The following is a 23,527-nucleotide window of genomic DNA, read 5'->3' as shown; positions in this document are numbered from 1 at the left end:
TGCCAACTTGCCTCTCTCTAATACGTTGGCCGCCGCACCGACATCACTGGGGCTTCTGCTCTGCAACGCCATAGGGTCTAGGGCACGATTGAGGGTCCGAAAGCTGCGCATCTAAATGCTAGGCGGCATTGCGTTAGGCCGTTAGTTCCTCATTAGTGATGTTACAGGGCATTCGTTGCTATTGCGGCAGTTCAGGCTCCGCCGTGAGTGGCTCTCTTATGACGATGCGCCAGACTACAATTCGTCGCGAAATTTGCATCACATTCCTTGCATGTCGTAAAGTATGCATTTCCCGCTGCAACGTACGATTCGTTTCGTCTATGTGGACAATATACACTGGGCCAGAGCAGGGAAGCGGAGAGCTTCCTCAACGCAACGTCTACTGGACTTGTCTATCATGCGGGTCGACGGAGCCCGGGCGCCATGGCAACGTCGGCATTCTTCGGGGGGAAACGGCCACCGGTGTCGCAGGCATGCCTCGGCCTTGACGAACAAGCATTGCTGATGACGTTCATATCTGCGTGCCGCTCGAGTCGAGCTTCTTGGCAGATAGAGCTTCATTTCGTCATATACTTTAACGCTTTCACAACCCCCCTTCGGGTTGCCAAGGTTTGATGTGCGACGTACTATGGACATTCCCCCTTGAGTAAATACATCGACATTGCAAATGCAATACCTTGGAGAATCAGTTCGCAATCAACTGCCTTAACTCGAATGTCGATATAGGGGAGCAGCTTTCCGATTGCTTTTGTAGTACGAGTTACATTAGAGCTATATGCCGTCCACAACGAGATAGTGATATCCTTGTCGAGTGGTCTCTGGGCCTAAGGCCTAGATTGTCAGTTTTACATTAGGATTGACACTGCATACCTCTCCCCAGCGTTAAGCAAGCACAAGTCAGTCGCAATCCTGGACGAACTTGGACACGACTCATCGCAGCATCGAGGACTTTCCTGATTTGGTCGAGAAGTCGGAAGTTCGGTCCAGGGTTCAGCGTCCAGCCCTGTTTGCAAAAACGGTCGCGGGGGTTGGCACTCCCTTGCTATCTTAACCCTGTTGGCCTGGTTTGTCCCTCTTGTCCCTGTCTGCTGCAATGCCACCAATGCTAAGGTGCGAGGTGGGTGTCTGTATGTACTCCATGATATCGCTGAGATACGGAGTAACTTCCAGTCTTTATGTTCCCCAAGCTTCACCACTCCGACCCGGAATTAGGGTGCATGTGTTGCATTGCTTGATAGAAGCACTCTTCCACCTCGCGAGTCGTCCTTGACTGGCAGGACAACTCGATAGCCACATATCATATTGATTGTGCGTTTAATGTGATGCAATCATTTGGAAGAAAATACTGGTGCTATACTCTTCGAGTCTGTTATGAAAGGCAACCCCACTAATTCAAACTTACAGGCCGTCTAGGGTTGTGAAGTAGAGTGACGCATCTTCGGATGCATATAGTGGCCAAAATGCCGGGGCGAAGTTGAGACAGGTCATAACACGTAAGTTAGAGCCCCGCTGGTTATCGGCGCGATTCTGGCCAACTCGCCCTGGATTGAACAAGTCCTTGATTTTTTGTTTGTGAGTAGCCAACACAAAGGCGATAGTGACCTCACACATGTAATACACCGATCTTGGGATACAGAAGCGTGTCAATTACCGAAGAAGGTAGATAAGGACGTTGTACGAAGGTACTGTCTCTGTGCTGGACCTGGGTCGCATCTCCAGTCACGCTGGCGACATCAGTTTTAATAATCGACGATAGGACTATCGACCTACCAACCCGTGACAGATTCGTTTTGGCGCCTGGTCAGCGCCCGTCCGTCTGGCTAGATTGGCTGGCAGAGATGCAGGTGGGTTCGTAAAAACCATCCTCGCTAGCATCATGCATTCTAACGACGCAGGTCCGAGAAGATACGGTTAAGCGCCAACTGCGAGGCTTGGCGATGGTCGGCGCGCTTGTCCTCAAGCGTAGGATTGCGGCTCCACGCCCATAAGAGACACCACACCAGTGACCAGGTTCCCCATAAAGCGCACGTCCATGAATTTCTGGACAAGGGCCCATGTCTACAGCAATGGATGGTGCGCTAAGTTAGTTATCTCTGGCCTGGTCAAAATCAAGAACCATGCCTGCACGCAATGTACCTAACTACGTAGTGACTAGATCTCTGACCTTCCCAGCATGGTGTGGGCAGGCTTGAAGCTCATCAATGGTGTGCGCGGGTGGAGAGCGAGATCTTGATGTATCACAAACGCTCACTGCCCCGTTACACTCGGCCCTTGTCATAGTGGAATCGAGGGAGGGCGATGTTCCTCTTCTTTGACCGTTGTGCGGCCTGGGTTCTACTTCCAAGGTGTGTCGCGAGTCATCTCAGCACTGCATGCGAAAGAACCTCTCTTGGAGTGCTACGTAATCTATAGATCTGGATGGTGTCCTGCTGAGTCAGAAAGCCTGAAACACCACGCGACGCTGTAGATGGACAGACAATGTCTTGAACTTAGCAAAAAGGCATGTGATGTAAGGCCATGCCAGAAGAGGGGTCGCTTCTAGGGGTTGCCATGCAGTCGTCGATATGCGGTCATTGACTTACCTGTCCAGAAAACAAAGTGGAAACCTTTGGGATGGCGGGTGCAAATGCGAGCTGACACCAATATGCGAGTAATTATGCTTGTGCAGGATGGAATACCCCTAACCTGAGATGTAGGGAACCCACCACGATCTCTCTGCCGACCTAAAGTCGGGATATGCACGTCCATCGTAGCTGTTGGATGGGATGTAGCCGGTCTTCCAGCCAGTCCGCTTATCATTGTAGTCGCATACGACACTCCTGGCAAAGGAGGGTCTGTGAAGGATGCGAATGAGATGCAAGGCAACCCCCATTCATGAAAGCTGTAGGTATGTTATCGACAGGACGGGCGACAATACAGCACCGTCGTGTCGTGGGAGGTGACGAGTCTCTTCAATACTGGGTACAGGCTGAGTATGTAGCTTGAAGTGCAACCTTGAAATAGCCGCGAAATAGGTGTTCATCGCAGCTCCATCGCCGGCCAATCGAAAGGTAGGCCGACGCCATACTATGCAAGACATATTAGGGTAGCTCCAATGGACTATCCTAGAGCCCTTTTGTTCATTAGCTCGACATAGCAATTGCATCAACGTGATGGTGGCCTCCAAGTCAAAGAAATCGATGATTCCCTTCAAACAGCGAGATCTTGGCACGACATGGCGCCAGATCCTAGTGAGCGCGTCCTTTTCGACTACCGTCAAGTACTTCTCAGGTACCTCCTGAGTTCCCACCCGTTCTCCAATGGGGCGCAATAGCGAATAGTGGCGCATTCAAACAGTCGTTAGTGACACGGGTGATTTGCGGCCTATCATATGATACCACCCTACACTAAATACCAACAGCCCTAGGCTTCACAAAAACCTGGGCTGTCTGCTCCAATCCTTTCGTGGACTGCGGGGTGGTCCATCGGCCAGACTGGAGCTGCTGACTAGCATCATCGTTGTACTGGCTAGTTAGTCTGCCCCCAAGAGGGAACAGACTCACACAGTCATCGGCTAACCAGCAGATCACAGGGCCGCCCCCATTCGTCTCACCAAACGAGTGGGCCAACATCAAAAGTACATTCCACATGGGGAGCGTATGATCATATGGCTGGTTCTCTCGACAAACGTAGACGTCTCGAGAACATGGCAGTACAATTCTCGGACCTGTCCGGTGGTGGTTGAATCTTAGGCAAGTCTGTTGATCAAATGATGCACATTCTTCTTGATTGGGAGATCGGGGGTGAGTAGACTGCCGGATTTGTTGTCAATATGCGAGAATCCTTCAAGCAGAGCCTCGCGGTTATACCAAATACAGCAACCGACAGGGGTATTGCCTGTACGAAATCGACGAATGAGACTCGGACCGCTGCCACTCCTCTTCGGCGGGTCATCAATTGTTGTTAGAGCTTATCACAACACACTTTTGGCGCTCGGTAAAAACAGCTCATGGTTTCGTTCTGCTTTCATTATTCGTAATTCAGCCTCATCTAGCTACGGTCAATCAATAATATGAAGCAGATTAGAGCCATTGATCTATGCGCCTTCTTGATCTCCATATGCCTAAAGACTGTGCCTTTTTAAAAGCCGATGAAATGCTGCGCGCCGGGCATATCGCATGCCATGCAATAGAAACAGATTCGCGTAAAAGGATGAAACCGTCTCCATTTGTGGGATTCCACATAGCCTTGTGGGTGTCCGCTGTAACCCCTTTTCCTGTGGCCAGATGATCTACCTTTCCCAAAGCAAAACGAGAACTTTTGGCCGTAAAAACAAAGACCGCCCTTGCAGAGTAGAAACGTGGTTCTCTCTTCTCGCTGAGAAAAGAAGGGATAGCAAGTGCCGTCCGTCTTGTGTGCGTATGAGGAGAAATGAGAAACATCGGGAGAGTTCCGTTTTTCCTCGTCCCTGTCCAGTGCTGTTCGCTTCTAGAAGGGCATGAATGACAATTTCATAACTCATGGGATCTTTTTTTCATGAAGATTCCGACTCAGGTTCGTAACTGTACCCTAATTAGGGTTGAGGAATGGGGAGTTAGGCGACAATGAAGCCACCACAGCAATGGACGGGAATTCGTGACCGTACGCTGCCGCTGTCTTCTCCGGCGTTCGACTGCGCTTGATGGGTCGTTTGTAAAGATGCTCAAGGTCATCAGGGCGCGCTTTTGGTGTGATGATGCTGTCATTCGGTCCTGGACGAGGCGACATACGCAAAGAGTCATCGAGGTCACCGTCTGGTCTGCTTCCCCAAGAGGTCTGTTTGGTAATCAGTCTTGTGAACGCAGCATAGTCGTGAAAGTGGGAATTACGTACCATATTCAATGTGAAAAGTGCATATAGCTTGATGAAGCCATGGAAGTATCCGAAGATAATCGAGACTGGAAGGAACATGATGTCTTTCGGATTGCGCCTGAACAACCCCACCAGCTTGACCACCTTTGTGAATCCGAACATCCAGGTGAGTTCTGCTACAAGTAGCGTCTGGCGGGTTTTGGGATCACAGTTGGCGGTCCCCCACCACAGTGATAGGATGATGAGGGGGTCAAAGAACCAAGCCAATGAAGTGAACGTGGCTAAGTGCAGGGCATACGAACACCATGGCTGCTGTCTGTTCCATAAGAGGTATGGTCAGTCAAACGTGAACAGAATTGGGTTAAATGCAGGGAACTCACGTAATCACATAACGCTCTTTCACAAGACTTGTCCAGTTACTTCGCCAGTTGCTTCTCGCCCACCTGGAGCATTGGTAGAGGAATTTCATACCGTACTCAAGGGTAGTCTCGATTTCGCACTCAGCCTCGTACTGAATCCAAGTCTCCCACTGGTGGCTGACAAGCCATCGTGTCACAAAGTTGTCGTCGTCGGCATTCAGGGTGTAATTTTGCCATCTCTCGTTCTTGAAGCCCTCCAAGAAGTCATGGCTCTGGAGAATCTCAGATCTGTAGGCGCCAGTTCGTCCTGACATACAGGAAGTTCCCCCATCAATGTTGTGGGTGGCTGAGATCTCGAAGTTGCGTCGCTCAATATACGCAGAACCTAGCCAATTCCAGATTTGATCTGACCAAGTGCCGTCGGGATCTCTGCGCACACGTTGACAGGTTCCAACACCACCGATTCTCGGATTCTCATCAAATGGCGCCAGGATCCAAGGCATCAAAGTTGACGGCCAGGTAACATCGTCATCAGCCATGATGATGATTTCGGTGTCTACCTGTGGAAGTGCCTCACAAACTTGAAGACGCTTGTTGGCGATCGGAGTGCTTAGGACTCGGATGCTGGGAGAAGACAGGGTCTTGGCAAGCTGTTTTAGGCTTTCCACCTTGTCCACTGTTGTTACAAGGATGAGTTCGTGGGGTTGGCAAGCCAAAATACTTTCCAACGACGGACGTAGCTCCTCAAAGACATTGTGGATGGTAGGGATAACGACCGTGACATCGTCAGATGTCAGCCTTGGCTTCTCGGGGATGGGTTTCGACTTGTACATCCAATGACTAAAGCAATGGACGACGAGGCGAAGATAGCGGTGGATGCTTGTTCTCAGAGTTAGTACTCGTCTCCAGAAACACATAAGACTAGCTCAGCGAGGCGGGCAGAACTGATGGTGGTGAATGAGTGTGGGGTGATTTTCGTCTCGCCATGCTTCCTTTGTTTTCCCCCCTTGCCCCAATGCTTCAAGCGAGACGGTATTCGCAGGTGAAGGTATTCAACTTACAAGAGCACCAGGTGCGTCCAGATCCAGAAGCTCGGGGATGCTAGAAATGGGAAAAGTCCCAGGCACACTTGCCAGAGCAGGGCAAGTGCTGACGGATTAGAGGACTCCATTTTCACAGGCCACCTTGTTGATCCGAAAGTTTTCTTCTTTCTAAGCTGATCTGGCGATTGGCGTCCGCGAGGTAGACTGCGATTGGTGGTTGGTGTTGAGGTCGGTTGAGACAGAACGTTGGGAGTTGTGAGTTGTGAGAGATTGATTTGTATTATCCGTGACGTGGGATGGAGTGTGGATCCCACTATGCATTCACTTCCGAATTTGCCCACAGTTCAAGTGAATGCAGCAAACAGCACCACGTCGAAAGGACCGCATTCGGTGGTTTATTTTCCTCGTACGCCTTGTCCCAGGTGAATTTTGAGGGTGGTAACAAGTGAAAATAACAAAACAGACGCGTAACCCCGAGAACGAGAGATTCACACCCAGCTGACCCGCACACGTGCTCCCGAGAAGCTGTTGCCGAAGCCGAGACGGGATTGCCGGTAATTCCCACAAATGATACTATACAGGGTTGGGAAGAAACGCCTTAAAGAAAGGAAGCCATCCGAGGGGGGAGACAGTGGACTTCGGACGACGCAAGGCGACAGGAGGAAGAAGGGAGACTTGGGGATAGGCACGAGAGAGAGAGGTGGGCTAGATCCGGGAGGAGAGAACAGGATATATAGGCCAATGCAGTCGACATGGAACCACTCCAGCAACGGTCAAATAACGTAAACGATGGGACAGCGCATTGGAACGGATGGGGCCTAGCATCTCAATCGCTAGGTAAGGTAGGTACAGTAGGCAAAACAGAGCTGGTCGGTTCTCGACTGTACTTGCAAAGTAGGTATGTATGTAGGGCAGGTACTTGGTGGATATCGGCCCACGGTCGACTAGCATCAGGCCGACTGAAGCAGCAAGAGGTACGGGCGGATACATCCCAGGCGGTTACAACGGTCGAGCTATACCCCATGGCCAAGGTAACGCGGCGGGAATGAGGCGTTTTGAAGGGCCAAGTTCCCACCCGGGTACTTCTGCTGGCAATGCTGCGTGCGTGCGTGCTCGTCAATCGTCCGCCAAAACCTCGTTCGAGATTCAATGAACAAATTTGGATGGGTGGTAGTTGAATCGGTGGCCACCCACCCCGGCCGCTCCCCTCTGCGCGCGCTGCAGACCCTGGCCGGGAGGGGTGTGGTGGGGTACTCTGCACCTACAGGGGCCCCCTCCAAATGAAGCGGCGTAAAGTGGACAGGCAGGAGGAGAGGAGCAACGAGGACGAGGGACGGGGGGGCAAGGGACGAAAAAAAGACGCTCGTCTTCGCTGTTGCCGCTTGTGTCCGCGCCCCGGCACACAGGCGAGAAGCTACCTAAAGTAGCTTCAGCGACGATGCTGTACCTCTGCGGTACATTGGACCTCCTGGCCAATTGCCCCGCGGCAGCGCGCGAGTGGCCCCATGGGCTAAGCTCCTAGTGATTATGTTGCCAGGGCATAGCATAGCTGTGGTCGTCGACCCGGCCTCGAGTTCTTGATGGCTGGGCTTTACGGGCGGCTGGACTTGCTATGCCACATGTACGTACGTATTGTATTGTTCGAGCAGGATTTCCAGCGACGAAGAATCGTTGACGGACGGGGTGGAAGGAGTCTCCACCGTCGCGCTGGCCGAGGACCAGACAGGATCATCATGTGCTGTTGACTTGCCCCAGCGCTCTTGTGTCTGTCTCTCTCCCTCCCTCTCTCTTCCCAGTGCGGTACACAACCACTGGCAGAAAGACGGCGTCACGCAATTTAGCCAGTGCAGGGTATGAGATATCGAGATCCATGGCGGCTGTACACTAGATTCGGTCGAGATGTCGCTTGGGGACCATCGACCCGTCCATCTTCGCGCATTAGCGAGGCAAACATGGGCCACCACGGTACGTGACGACGAGACGCTTCTCATGTCGTCTGGATGTCTGGATGTTCGAATTCGCCGATCCCACAACCCCATCCCAAGATGTGGCGCGCTTGTGCTTCCCGGGCGGGCAATAACGGGCCATCGTGACTCGAGTCACCAGGTGGTCATTGCCATCACCTAGGTCTGTTAGCGCCGATGCTAGCAAGTCGAGCCCTGGAGATCACCCAGCGCCAGTTGCCAGCCCTGGAGGCTGCCCAGGTAGCCTATTCGGCCAGGCTGGCGCCCTACCCCAGTTACGGAGTAACTCATCACGCTTGGCCACCAATCTAAATGGTGTCGTCAATTAAGTTAGTTAGAGCCCACCAGTTGTCGTCGTCTTAGGCGAGTTTGTAGACATGTGTATCGATCTAGCGAAACGCCTATAGTACAGTCGTGTTGTCGTTGCAATCGGCACGTTGCAGCTCTCGTTACCAAACGGGGGGAAATAGAACCAAGCCGATAAGACTGCACTGCACATTCACGACGCAGCATCTACTTCCATGCTAACCCATTGCGGGCAATTATCGATACCTTCTTAACCTTGACCTTGAGCACACCGAGCGACGGCTTCCCTTCTGCTTCAAGGGTCTTCGACTGAGGACGTGCACGCAGCAGCTTGTGGTAAGGACTTGTCCATGGAGGTTACGCGCTTGGAGGCTGCCACGGATGGATCAGTGAGGAGAGCAGGAGAATCACAGCCAAGTGTGGTAGGTGAGCATGCATTCACTCGACCGGCGGACCGGGAATCTCACCGATCCCAATCTCCTTCAAGTTTGGAATCGATGAAGATTATCTAATTCACAGGACAAGCAAGGCAAGGCCCGCAATGTGACGTACAAGCTCGGTTCCTTTACTGTCACCTCGTTGCAGTGGTTGATGCCGGTTACCGACTGACATCGGGGTGCCCGTCCAATACATGCAGCAGGACTGTTCTCCTCTGCCCCTGCAACGCCCACGGCTGGATTGCCACATGTCTCGAGATCGCTTGAAACATCTGGAGCAGAGTCTGTGCATGGTCGTGGCTCGGAGGACGTAGCTGGCTCGGACTTCTGCGGATCGTTCCGGTGCATTGAGTTGTATCACCACCAGTGCTAGAGCAAGAGCCTCATCATTGACATCTATACCGGTTTCGCTGTTCCATATCGGATGCGAGCGAGATCCGCGCTTGCTTACGTTTGAACCAAATAAGCTGACACAAAGCTTCTGACCTACCTACAGCTTGAAGAAAAGTCTCTAATCTCCGCGCGATTGACTATTTGTCTGTTGATGGTGCCCTCGTGTGCAGAACAGCATCCGCGTCAATGTCCTTCGCTTCGTGAGATCACTGGGGATGCAACCAGAGGCGCCTGTTGCACAGGAGCATGTGCTCCAAATTGGAATGGAAGCCAAGGTTCACCGGGAACACAGGTTTGCAGATGCACCTGCGGCGTGCATGCAAACCGAAATGACCTGCCGATTCAGAGTATTATTCCGACGGGGCATCGCTCCGTGCGCTTCCACAGCCTTTCCAATCCTAGCTTGGCGTCAAGTCTTTGGCTGGGGAATGCGTTCAACCCCCCCCGACGCGACATGTTGCCCCCCATCCTGCCACCACCTTTGCAGATACTACAGCTCCAACCTTGGACAGAGATCTTCTGAACAGCAGCATAGTTGATCCGCCGTGGTATCACAGGCAAGCCGCTCGACAGGGCAAGGGATGATGGTGACGTGCCTTGTCCAGACGTTGCATTCTTCGAAACAGGCTTTTCTGCAGGCTGGGTACTAGAAATTGCCAACGACTTTACTTATGGGGACAGAACACCCCTCTCCCGCTGTAAGACAACCCTGAGAGAAAATTACATTAAGAGCTTGGGGTTTGGAGTTGATCTGTAGGCTTGACGAGTGCCATTGGCCAATGACATGATTTGCCGCGTCCGGGAGTCAAGTCCCCCAAAAAGCCTGCCGCACCCAGTTGGAGAACACCACCAAACTGGCGCCGGCGCGCAATGCAAGTTCACCGTGCCCCAAGGTGCCATTGCTGTAGAATGGCAACTTGTAGAGCACCGACTGCTCATGCTGCACTCAATGCGTACAGTTTTCGTGCTCGCTGACAGCCAGGCGGCTCGACGCCTTGCCATCACGTGGGTGTGGCTGGCATAGGTACTCGTCGATCATTGTGCGCATATGGAGTTACTTGGCATCAACTACGCGCACCTCGGCCCAACCCATTGCCCGGCATACGATGCATGGGGATGGGGAAATGTCCGGCCAGCTCAGAAGACGAGGAATGTACACACATGTGCTCGCACACGATGCCATTCGATAGTGGTCTTGGTCGGCTCGATCTCGGTTCTGCGAATACTTCTTGCCAGCCAGGGTCGTCAGCGTTGTGGGCTTCATTTCAGTGACTGCTCGTGAAAGATGCAGGTCGCCCATTTAGGACCCTTCCTGAGCACATTGAAGGCATGCTCATTGGTCCGAATGCCGGTATAGATACATTTCTGCCGCCGGGAACTCTTACATAATGCACGTTGACAATTGTTCCAGCACTCGCCAAATTTATATCGAGTCTTCTGCATCATGCATGGTGCGTCCTGGTCCAGCGCCATGAAGGCTAGGAATCCCGTTCTTGCCAATCGCCTGCCAGCACGCTAGCTGCAAGCTCCATCATTATGTGGTTCACAAAGCACGCTGGCCCACTACAACAGGTTTACTCATGGATACGGTTGACCTCTCATTGTGGCCAGACCAACTGGAACATGTGGATCGCAGCACAGTGCTGGGGGAAATCCGCAGATGGGCGCCAGAGCCAAAGAATGAAGCAGCAGGAATTGAAATGTGCCGGATAAGGAGACAGCGAAAAGTATGGCTCGCAAGGCAGGTCTGCATGTGTGCCGTTCATGGCCTGTTGATATATTCGATTCTGGCTGAATGTAGACCACTGTCTCTGAGACGACGTGTGAAGACCACATGGTTGCGGACCGCACAGCAACTGTCTACGATTCGCATAGCTCTGCCCTAGCTTGCACGGGCTATCCCCGAGTCTGCTCCGATGATCCATAATTTATCCTTTCGCCAAACCCCAACCCGCATATCAGAAAGGTAGAGCTCACGGCACGACGTTTGCGGAAGTCAGACGTTGAGGAAATATCACCGATGTATCCCTTCCCTATTGGGAACGGCTTCCTCGTCTAGACATGGGATCGTCCCGCCTCAAACTAGTGCAGGCATCGCACTCGAAGACTGTGGAGTAGCAGGTCTCCCTGTTACAAACGCAAGCTGTATGGGAATCTGCAGTTCTTGGGCCTCAACTTCAAGGCTAGGAGGCTTGCTTTGAGGTTCCGGCGCGCATTGGTAATACGATCGTCCCATAACACCCTCGGGACAAGGGGGCCTCAGCCCTTTGGGGTGCCTTGAAACCACTGATTGCAATGGGTGGATGAGTGGATGAGTGGACTCTAAACCTCCGGCGTGCCCCCAACTGCCCCCAACGGAGCGAGCCTCTAATTAGCGACCGTTTTCGAGCCCAGCCAAACGGTCTGCAGCACCAAGAACCTCCAAAAAAAACCTATGCAAGCCGACTGCTTGGGCGAACGCGCGCATTCTTACCTATGACCTCACAAGGACAAGACTTGGGCAAGGCCTGCCGTTTGTTCGGAATACATCCAGATTGAGGCCAATGGGTCATCAATTGGTCCTCGGGCCATTCCCTGCACAAGCTTTTGGGCTCTGGGCGGTTGGCTACGAACATCATACCATCACTTTGCGAGGTATGACTTTGTCTTCAAAATGATGAATATAAGAATATAATGAAATAAAATGTCGAGTTCCAAATTTGTGTACATCACAACGTGGTGCTTCTCGGGTTTCCGCAGAGTCTGGGCAGTCTCCTCGGCAGAAGAAAAGGCCGAGGTACGGCACCTGCTAGCGAGCTTAACTCACACCTCAGAGCGCACATAGTATCCATATTACAGCGTTCATACTTGTGTTGGCTTTGTATGATTTAGCGCCAATATAGTAGTTCGGCTTTGATGGACCATAGGAGGTCTGGGGTACAGCCGCAGCGATTCAGAACATGTGCCCCATAATACAAGAGATGTTTGAAAGGCTGCGTTTACCCAAAGCAGAGTTCTCCGCCCCGAGTCTCTATTTAACGGGTTTGTCGTAGCCGCATATTCAGAACAACAGACATGCAGGCTGCGGCCGGATGAAGTAATTCCACCGCAGCTTCAACCACTGAGCATTTTACGAGTCCTAAGCCCTAGGAAGCGGTAGAAGCGCTTAGCGACTGTGCATGGCATGTGCCCTACTATATACGGCATGCCTAGCCTGCTTCTATAATCGGCAGCTGCACTGCCAGTACGCCCGAGTGAAACCAGACCCTGATCCACGAGGAGATTGGTCCACACGGGAGACTAGGAACGGGGAAGTCGTCCCTGGTCCCGCGGTGCAATGGCATCTGGATGACGCGCAGCTAGGGATTACCAGTGGCATGCTGGATAAAGTCCACACATCATACTGCAGACTGAGCAGACCCTAGTTTCATCATGGCAACTGGGGCCAGGGCATTCGGTAAGTCATTGTGCTTCCTTTGACGTCAAGTCTATACCTGACTTAATTACAGACAGGGTTTTAAAGAACGGCATGCATATGTATGACTTTGTTCAACAGTTCTTGCATCAGTCCGCAGCCCCAATATCCCGCCCCTTCCGCTCCGCTGTCTGCAAGCCACAAACAACAAGTGTCACAGGTAAATGCAAGAGGGAAAAATTTTCACTTCTGCTACGTGGTCTACTACTCCATACCGAAGGGCTAGTATACGTCAATGCGTTGCGTTATACATGTTCAACTCCATAGGGGATGGACGTTCGTTGAACGAGGGCGAGCTTGATTCTACACCGCTCTACGGAGTACCCGTGCGAGAGTACGAGAGACTGACCGATACCAGACCATCAGGTAGCGCAAGTTATACACATGAGATGCCACATTGCAGTACACCTCTGATGTCATGCACTGGCTCGGTGAGTCTTACATGACTCTCCTCGAGGGTTCAAGACTGCGGACTGGACCAGGCGTCGTTACCGATACTTCCCTCTACGGAAGCATGGTTCCCATTGGGAAGGGCTACCTTCTTAGCTGCAGCGATGATGATATCGAGAGGAGCTTCAACCATTAGCATCGCCAGTTATCGCGGCTGAATGATCAATAGAGATTCCATCGTCGACTGTCCCTTGCAGGTGGTCCTCGATCTCCTCGATCATTCAAAACCCATCGCTGGGTCACTGAGGTCTAACAACGCATACCTCACAACGATCATCCTGTCTCTTCATATGGGTTCCCCGGCGATTGGCACGGCACTGTTACTTGTTGCGGCAGCAGTACTTTGCACGTACACTTTCAGGGTGATGATGAGCGCTCAGGTGACTGTTTTGTCGATCTAGGCGCTCTTCTCCTAGATGTGGCTATGAGCAGGATTTTAGGACTTTCATCCGTCCTACTATCGCACTCGCTCGCTTCGTAGGTCGTTGGGCTTAGCCATTGCCCCTTTCCCCTCCCCTCATTGTTGCACGGCCATACACCAGTAACATGGATCGATGCTTCGCCAGTCGATTCGAACGTTTCGCCATTCATTCGCGGTTCAGACCGAGTCACTTTGTGGTAATTATTGGAATCCAGAACCTTGTACAATGCGCAGTACATGGTTCAACGCAACATTTCATCAAGGACCAATTGTGACGAACTGGTCGGGCGACCGGCCAAGGCTTATGCACCACGACATACCTTGGAGCGCCTAAGTTCATCCTTCGTCAGGATACAAAACAACCTATGGCGGCATTCTTTTCGATGAATCTTTACACTTTGAATAAAGGAATAAATGCCTTGGCGTAACTTTGGCTCCTATCCATATGTATAGTTGACCAAGCCTTCGAAAATTGCAGTCTTCTCTCTTTACCTCGTAGCATGCGCAATGATAACAATGGTAGGCCTTACTCAGTGAAAATAGGGCCAACAGGAACTCTCTCAGAAATATATATGATGTTTTTATATGTTATAATATGTTTTTTAGGTAAGGCGGATGCCCTTCCCTGATCCATAACCACCCTGTTAGGTAGATGCTGATGTCTGGCTGGGGATAGTCATAGTCATCAGCCCTCCCAGTCAAGTACAGAACGGTTTTATTTTCCCTTGAAACCCATGGAATGTTATCGAACCCTCACTAACAAATATCAAGCACTATTCTCGATGCCTAGCAAACGAAGCTGCAGTCTGCCTTTCGTCGACCTATTGCCACATACGAAATCATATCGCGTGCCAGAGTGACCCCTCTAGTCCGTATCTTCGGAAACAACAAGTTCTTTATTGGACAAGAACTGCCAACTACAGGCCGGGCACTGGAATATAGATCGCCTGTCTCGACCCCAATAACGGCTCCAGGTGAATGGGAAACTCCTCGGGCCCAGGCCGCCTCAGCACAGGGGCCCTGAAGCATCCGGATGGCACATATTACAGCATTGAGACCGCAATGCCGCCGAGATATCTCTGCAGAAATACATACAAAGGCGACATATCGGGCTCTTTTGGTGGATTATGAACCGGCCAGGTATTGGTAGGAGTGATTGCACCTTGCGGGCAGTTGTCGACCTAGGCGTTTCCCGCGTCTGATGTCGCATCCAGCGCCCGTCCTGGTACAGTACAGTGTTGCTCTCAAGGATTCAGTCTGCAGCGGTAATACCGGGAATTGCAAGGAAGCCGTCTTGTTCAGCATCATTCACCGCCTCTAGTACCCATGGAATAGCAAGGATCGTCCTTGGGGGTACACGGCCAGGATACCGTTTACGCATTCACGGCGCTGGCACATGAATTAGACCTCGACAAGGCCCATATCTGCGCGCTCGAGAATACATAGGTCCAATGGTTCAGCTATGAGCGTCACCTTCGCCGGCCCGAGGCGTGAGACAAGGATCTGGCCTCTCTGCGTCCAGTGGATTCTTTCAAGTGCTGACCAGGTAAGCTCGTTCTTTTGGCATCAATACATCTCTAATCGGTCGATTCTAATTGGTGATTACAAGGGCATCTCTACCTCTCTCCAGTGAGCGCAACCCTCAATTAGATCTCTGTAAAATTGGCTGCTGGTGATGATATGCGACAGCCCAAGCAAACGCCTGCGTCACACCAGCACCTTTAGTGACCCCTCTGGGATAGCTTCAGTAATGTCTTCTGTTGACAACATGCCTCGAAGCTCCGCATTCAGAAAAGAATCACTGGAAGATCACAAATGAGGTGTTGCAAGATGAAGTATTTCACCTTTGTCCTGTTGACGAATAGTAGCCTATGCTACAACAGACATCAGATCCCTGTCCTTAAGCGAAGCTTCACGTCACGCACGCTCTTATTGAAGTACAGGCGACTGTTCCTGCCGATCGGTCGGGCATCCTCCGCTTTGAGCTTCAAGTCAGTGCACTGGTTTTCTCGTGCTTTCCAAGGGTGGTTACATTCCGCAAGGAGCCAATCTGGAGATAGAGACATCGCCCATATTGCCCTGAGCAAGGTCAATTAGTCGCAAACATGCACATACATAAGCACGGTGACAGCCCAGCGCACTCACCTGTCGATCCAGCTTGGGTACTACAGACAGATTCTTCAACCTGGCTGCCGTGTCATCTTTGGAACATCGATGACACGACCAGGCCGAGCGAAGCGGCTATGTGTGTTGAAACCTTAAACAGTCGAACCTCCCCCCTCCCGGTCTTAAGTACGTGACATTGCGCATGCGCAACGTAACCTATCGACATGCATGGCCGAAGCGATGCAGGATCCCAAGTATCGTTGTGTATTATGCCTGCTCGTCAAAGTATCGAGCAAGTCTTCCTCGGTGCATGCACGCCCGGACTCATCAGCAAGCCACCGTGTTGCGTACGATGAGCTGTATCAACGAGTGTGTTGCGCTACTAAAGGAAATGCCATCCTGTTTACGTCCTCAAGTGGATTGGTACGGCACGTTCAAAAGGCTATAGACCCGTCGTCCAGACGCAGTCGCCATTTGATATATTGCGGAGAATGCGCAAGGGTAAAACATCTCACCTAGGCCAAGTGTCTCCGGGTTGTCGAAGCACAGCGCAAGTATGATCTTCATTGCATTGTCATAATCGGCAGCTCCAGACGTAGGGATGGACAAGCTCGCATGGCTCAAATCTGTGAAGCGCTTCATGCTGATGTATATCTATGCGTGCTATTTTATACCCTTGGCATTTTATACACACCCAAAGACCATATACATAGCGAATCACAATACTTGTACAGAGTATGATATGTCGGCTTTAGCGTCGAAGGGCTGGCTCTGTCGACAGAGCATAGAGGGCAGGGGAACTACAGCGACCCCACTCTCAACATGTCCCTGGCCGCAGATCGCCAGGCCTCGGAGTCAGTCAGGAAAGTCGGTAAAGGTTTCTTTCGTAGCTGCGCAACACGTTCCCGTACACAGCAACAGACGCGTGTGGCTTAGTTACTGCGTACCTTGGCTGAAGCGAGTCTGCGGCCGAGTTTCTTGATTTCATTTACTTGCCGAGATTTGGGATGACTCTGAAACGCCATATTGCTTGCCTGAATTGACAACACCCGTTGCGAGATCTATCGGAATGTTTCATGCAGAATACGTGAAGGCGGGGGAAGATATCGGCCGAACGCCTATTTGCTGACCTGGCCCGGACGCACCAACGAATTACACCCCCATGCCGAGAACGCTGTGAGATGTCACCGTCGAGCTCACCGCGCATCTGTCAACTCCTTGGACTCGTCGGGGTGCTCTCCCTTTTGCTAGGTCGACGAGATCTAAAGCCACCTGCCTGACAGGGAGACAGACAGGCACGACTAATGGGCAATGGCCATACGAGTTAGTTATCTGTCAGACCGATCGTGTTTCCCAGGGGATCCTGAAGGAAATCTTGCATCCACCAACTCAATTCCAGGGCTCCTATTGGTGGTCCTGACTAGAATTCTGGTCGGCTGAGCTTCACGACTCCCCGACGGCCTCGATGGGTCTCTCAGTCCCAATGGCTTGTTCCGCATTCAATAGCGTGCAGATCCCGGCTGGGCCGGTTGGTGTCGCGTCTCCGCCATTCCCCCTCAATCCTCCAACCGTCTCTTATCGTTGGCGAGAGAACGAGTCGCCTGTGGGATGCTCGCGCTGCTGAAGTGAACCGTAACTAACTCGTAGCGGAATTTCCCCCACGTGTTTACGGTGGTGACAGGAATGAGGCTGAACCTAGACCTCAGCAATCCTCCTGTTCCCGGCGATTCACTGCCACATGTCGGTCGGTGGTTCTGCCCGTTCTGGTCCTCGAGTGGGCGAGAGTTTGGTGCTGTGCCCCATTACCACAGTTGAAGCCCACCAGTCCCGTTTTCGTGTCCAGGTCCCCCTCCCCATCTCTAGGTCAACGCCGACATCTCCGCCTCTTGGTGCTGCGTAATCCTCCCATCATTACTTACACGAACACTCCACCTCCGACCGCTTCTGCCGTGCTTCCGACGCTTGACTATTGATTCTCACTCACAACAAACCTTGATTTATACATCTTATGCGTAACACCGTACGTAGAGTGCGCGACTTTCCCTGGCAACTACTGTACACCTTGTTCCGACGATAATATTACCCGTCGCTCCTGACCGCTACCGACCTGAGTAAGACCTGGACCCCTCGCCATTGTTGAGGCCCTCCTAGTAGATCGCCTTTCACCCCGAACTGCCATTCCAATGCCTTCAATACGGTGATACAGATCCAAGGCCGGTTGCTTGCGAGCCTCCTGAGACCGCCCCAATCGCGGCCAGGGCTGAAATAGGCGCGCCTGCTCAAGCGAGCCGACCTCACAAAACCTGTGATCCGAAGGGGCATTCTATCCTGATCCGTAGCCGTTGACAAAGCACTACTGGTCCAACATGACGTCCCTACAGAGCTACGGCGGCCTGAGGTCGATAAAGGCCAACGACTCCGATAAGGCAGGGAAACCGCGAGGCAAGGTGGTGAAGCCAATACTGAAAAAACTATCACCCTCGGAGAGGAGCTCGCTCGACCTGGACCGTGGATGGGATGAGCAAGACGAGCCGTATCGAAGCAGCGCATGGGACGGTGGTCCCACGTCCTTCTACGCGTCAGGGGTGACCAACAGATCGGGCTCAGCCAAGGACGTGGGCTTTGCCTACGCCGATGTGGCAGTGGGCGGCGGACGACGATATCACCACTCGCGCTCCATCAGCGGGAACAGCCACATCTCAATCGCGACTTCTGGCAGCGGGAGCGGAGTCGGGCCTCGGACGGGCACGACGTTTGTGCACCCATTTCAGCAGATTCCACGCACCGCGACCCCTCCACTGTCCATGTCCTACGCAAACTCGCAGGCCTCCTTTGCTGACCGCGACTATTCGCCCACAATCACCGAGGCGCAAGACGATGACGATTACGAACTCGACCCTCCTTCGAGCCATAATAGCTTGCATAACGGCAATAGCAGTGGCGGCATCCTTTCCAGCTCCCAGCACCAGCACCAGCAACAGCAACAGCAACAGCCGTCGAACGCAGCTGTGTACTCCCATTCTCAGCCGAGCCTGATCAGCTCCGCTACTCATCCACGCCGCCCGTCGCTGGCAAGCCAACGAACTTCATCGTACTCTGATAGCGCCAAGTCACACAATGCCCTGCGAATTAACACCGGGATGAGGTCAACATCTACTACCCCGGCGCAGTCCTCACGCCTAGCACATGTCTCCAGTCAAGCAGAGCTCAACTTGCAGCTCGAACAGGAATCACCAGGCTCGATAAATGCTCCACCGTCGACCCAACGCGGCGTTGCATCACCTACCAGTCCTGTAGCGTCCATGTCACCCTTTTCGCGGTCGTCCTTTGAGGCCGTCGGATTCCCACGGCTGCGCGCCAAGTCCGACCTCGATACGGCCACAAGGGCAGAACATCTTCGCGAAGCGAGGCGCAAGGTCCTAGCCAAGGAACAAGCAAAAGAAGAAAGACAAGCACAGAAGGAGATCCGGCAGCGGGAGCGTGCTGACAATAAGCGAGCTCAAGAAGCTGAGCGGAGGGCTGCTGCTATACGGAAAGAGAGGGAGGCTGCCAGACGCCAAGACGAGATATCTGCTCTGGCCGAGGCCATGCCACCCAAGAGCAAGCATGCTAGAAAGATCAGCGGGACCAGCAGTGGCCGGCCAAGCACTTCACATATGCGGCATCCGGTGGAATCCGAGAAGCCTGCAAGTGGGAATCACGACACAGTAGAAACCAGCAGTCCACCGTTTGTCAGCCAAGCTGGTGGCGGTCGCAATGTCTCCTTCCAGTCCAGCAGACGCACAAATACTGCGAAGAAGAAGACTCACGGGGCCTGGACGGCCTTCATACTGTGGCTCAGGACAAGGTTGCTTCGTATGGGCAGCGGGTGATTCCATGGCACCTCCTCCACCACAAGCATCAGCGAGCTAGCTCTCCTGTTGCCAACGATTGAGCTCTTTGTGCGCATCGAATCATGGTATCCCTTCAACGCCTCTCCAAAAAGCATTGCTTTCCGAGCTTGCACTGCTTGTATACATCATCTACCACGGACCACAGCACTCCGAAATAAGTGTTCACAGGAAAATAGCCAGGACAGAGCATCGCACCGCATCGCTCAGAGGCCGTGTCCTGACACGACAGTGACGACACGGGCGGCAGACGTATCATTATATTGCATTTGACATACCCATCCAGCATTCACGACTTTCACTCATGACACCCGCAGGACAGACGGCGTTTGAACTTTTGTATTTTTGCGTATCAGCTTAGAGGCAACTAGCTTATCAAGGGGTATCATCCACACTGGCTTTCGCGGGCAATGGTTTCTTTGCGAGCAGCAGTTGGAGGAGCAATGCATGGCAAAAGGCTTATATAGGACTAGGCCCTGATTCCGGGCCTGGCTTCAACAAGCTGGCAACAATGACGACTGCGTCCTCCTCGATCAAATCGCCGCTGGAGAGCGACTTATGCTCAGACTTGTGTGAGATTGATTCGTACAACTAAAGCAAGACCCCTAGACTTTTAACGGACGTAGATACGGATGTACCTAGGTAAGTGGTCTTGGGTAGCGAACTTCCAAGGATTTTGGGTCGGGGGCATGTAGGACGAATGCAACCAAGTGGTCGGGTCACACTCATAGACCGGCACCGCAGAGGACATCTGCGAGATGTTGGGCAGACTGCCAATCCCAATACGACTCCTAGTTGGATGGCCTGGCGTTCTGATTCTGATCTGCTTCACGGTAGCTAAGGTACAGACAGTAGTTACAGACGGTGGCCCCGTTTCGCATGACTGTCCAGCAGCACGTGCGTCTGTCCGGTGCACTGGGGGACTAAATCCCCCATGGGGCAAGCGATCCTTCCCGGCATTGACCCTGAATATGCAGGCTGCGATCTGGCGGCACAGTTCAACAAGTGCAGATCCTCCCGCCGCCACGTCAAGAAAGCAGCACCCAGTCCGTTGCTCTCTCGTGGCTTTGCATTCTTGATCAATGAACCAAAGCAACGACTTTGGCTTGTCGGGCCCTCGGCATACGCCAGACTCCTATTACCATCAGTCATCAACAAACACGGACGAGCTAGATCGCCTTTGGTCTAGCGATGGCATTTGCCAAGATCGCCAGGGTCGCCAAGCGGCTCGTGTGGGGTTCTCTACTTTTCTTTCATTTGAACCTCATCATCTCCATGGTGCTGTAGACCTCCCTTTTCTATTGTCTCGTGGATGAATACACCATGTTGTTGCGACAGAGTCGCAAGCGGATATCGAACATCTGCCCAGCCGCGGGCTACGTAATACATGTCTTCATTTTGTTGCCACCCGGTCGGTTTCACCCAGAGACGAGAGTGTGTGCGCATATTGGCCAAGCACCCTCATCTACCATTTTGAAATCCGCCCAGCCCGAGCCAAGAGCCGCTGGCCGACGTAGCTCCTGGGCAAGCAGGCTATGCTGCGACCGATTGGCATTGCTGTCCAGGCCCCTGACGACTCGTGCCAGATGGGCTAGTCAATCCCAGGCGCCTAGAATCACGACGAGCCCACATTTTCCATCCCATTTGTTCCACTCAGACGCGGAGATGCCACCAAAACCTCCACGGAGAAGACCTGGCCCAGTTTTTTAACCATAAGAATAAGCTCGGCGTTGTTGCGCCCAGCTGGCAGGCGAACAGGGTGTATGCTCTCTTGGGCATGGCGCCCTCATTTCTTGGTATTGCCTGGCTCTTGGCCTCTGTCAGGGAGGACGGGGAACAAGTTTGCCGTCGTACTCGTCGGTTCCTGTCGATGGTTTGTTGTCCCTCTCTCTTTCATCGTCGTCATTCTCTCTCTCTCTCTCTCTCTGTGCCCAGCATCCCAACTCTTGGCACCCTGTCGCCAAGTACAGTATCACTCGTTAATCTCCTATCCGCGTCCTTTGTTCCCTCTTTGACCCTCTTCTCTCATTTGCGTCTGCCAATTCCCTACTCCCGGGGTATGATCTAGGTCTTTTCTTTCCTAGTGGTCAAAATGGTGAGAGTATCAAAGTCACTGTTGGCCGGTCTTGGCCTGGCGGCTTACCCGGCGCATGCCGCCTTGACCGTCAACCTCGACTCACCAGGTTAGTTGATTCCTGTCACGACGTCCGAACAAGTTGTCGCAGGATACTCGTCTGACCTGGATTCCGCGCGGCAGAGTCAATTAAGCAAGCAGCCGCTCAAGTCGCCGAAGACCTCCTTACGTTCTACCATGGCGACGAACCAGGATGGGTGCCCGGTATCCTTCCCGGTCCTCCTCCGGACGGTGAATACTACTGGTGGCAGGGCGGTGCTATGTGGGGTGCCTTGATGGACTACAGACATCACACTGGCGACAAGTCCTACGACGACATAACCTCCACGGCGATGCTATTCCAGGTTGGAGACGACAGGGACTTCATGCCGCGAAACTGGTCGGCCTCGATGGGTAACGACGATCAAGCATTTTGGGCTCTTTCAGCCCTGACGGCGGCAGAAACCGGTTTCACAGATCCCGCTGCAGAAGAGCCTCAATGGTTATCGTTGGCGCAGGCTGTGTTCAATGAACAAACCCACGAGGATAGACGTGTCCCGTCAGGTAACTGCGAGTGGGGATTGAGATGGCAGGTGTTCCCTTCAAACAACGGATACGACTACATCAACAGTATGAGCAAGGCCCCGACCTCGTGATAACACAGGAACTGACGTGTGTGGCCAGCTATTGCAAACGCATGTTACTTCAACATCGGTGCCCGCTTGGCACGGTACACAAACAACAACACATATTCAGACTTAGCGGCTCGAACATTTGATATTATGGAAAGATTGGGCTACGTCGACAAGGATTGGAATGTCTACGATGGTGCCCACTTGCCCGACTGCACTGACATCAACAAGGCCCAGTTCTCATATAATGCTGCCATGTTGATGCAAGGGGCCGCGTTCATGTACAACTACGTAGGTTTCAGTCCAACCTCCCAATTCCCTATTTGGAGTACCGAACTAACCGGGACTCTAGACGGACGGTGAACAGATCTGGGCTGACCGTATCAACGGGCTTCTCACTCGTACTCTCGCAGTCTTCTTCCCCGATGGCGTTGCTTTCGAACCGTCCTGCGAGCCTGGTAACTGTAATGCCGACATGCGATCCTTCAAGGGCTTCTTGCACCGCTGGATGGGATCGACGGCCCAGCTGGCCCCCTTTACCTACGACACTATCATGCCAGTCATTAAGAAATCTGTCGCTGCTGGCGTTGCGCAGTGTACTGGCGGCGACAACGGGCGCTTCTGTGGATTCCACTGGACCACGGGAGTGTTTGATGGCAGGACTGGCGCTGGACAGCAGATGAACGTGCTGGGTGGACTGACGGCGTTATTAGCCGCCAACCCTCCACTAACAAACACGACCGGAGGTACGAGTCTGGGTGACCCGAACGCGGGAAGCGACCGGACGACAATTACCCAGCTTGCGGAGATCACAGGCGGAGATAAGGCGGGTGCTGGCATCTTGACCGCCATTATGATTGCCGGCGCTGTTGGTGCTTTCAGCTGGATGTCCATCGATTAGAGTCTGCCTGCACGCCGAGCGTCATTCTGTGGACACACGGAATGTTTCTAAGCACCTGTTGTTTTCACGTCAGGGTTTGTAGGAATACTATAGTTTTATGATACCGGGTCACGGGCAACGTGAATCCAGGCGTTGGGATTTTCAGATTTCGGGTTTTCAGTTTTTCAAGTTACTTGGGTTGGTAGTCCTATATGAGATACCATATGTAATACATCATTACGCTAACAG

The 23,527-nt window shown here is 52.7% G+C and overlaps 3 protein-coding genes across 3 annotated transcripts; 2 read left to right on the top strand and 1 right to left on the bottom strand.

The window, feature by feature from the left end:
* Positions 1-4,548: 4,548 nt before the first annotated feature.
* On the bottom strand, positions 4,549-6,360 carry JN550_004336 (uncharacterized protein; the record flags this gene model as incomplete). The annotated part of the gene is made up of 4 exons (XM_049315840.1): positions 4,549-4,794; positions 4,852-5,146; positions 5,211-6,068; positions 6,251-6,360. The coding sequence occupies 4 exons, from the start codon at positions 6,358-6,360 to the stop codon at positions 4,549-4,551; spliced, it is 1,509 nt and encodes a 502-aa protein (XP_049173874.1).
* An 11,769-nt stretch (positions 6,361-18,129) lies between these two features.
* On the top strand, positions 18,130-19,635 carry JN550_004335 (uncharacterized protein; the record flags this gene model as incomplete). The annotated part of the gene is made up of 1 exon (XM_049315839.1): positions 18,130-19,635. One exon carries the CDS (start codon positions 18,130-18,132, stop codon positions 19,633-19,635), a length of 1,506 nt encoding a protein of 501 aa, XP_049173873.1.
* A 2,110-nt stretch (positions 19,636-21,745) lies between these two features.
* Positions 21,746-23,299, top strand: JN550_004334 (uncharacterized protein; the record flags this gene model as incomplete). The annotated part of the gene is made up of 4 exons (XM_049315838.1): positions 21,746-21,836; positions 21,911-22,396; positions 22,451-22,689; positions 22,751-23,299. The coding sequence occupies 4 exons, from the start codon at positions 21,746-21,748 to the stop codon at positions 23,297-23,299; spliced, it is 1,365 nt and encodes a 454-aa protein (XP_049173872.1).
* Positions 23,300-23,527: the final 228 nt, after the last annotated feature.

This window comes from Neoarthrinium moseri (assembly GCF_022829205.1).
Source record: "Neoarthrinium moseri strain CBS 164.80 chromosome Unknown scaffold11_Wmoseri_CBS_16480, whole genome shotgun sequence".
In the NCBI taxonomy this organism is placed as follows: Eukaryota; Fungi; Ascomycota; class Sordariomycetes; order Amphisphaeriales; family Apiosporaceae; genus Neoarthrinium; species Neoarthrinium moseri.
The sequence above is the reverse complement of the archived record's forward strand: the minus strand, read 5'-3'. Positions and strand labels throughout refer to the sequence as shown.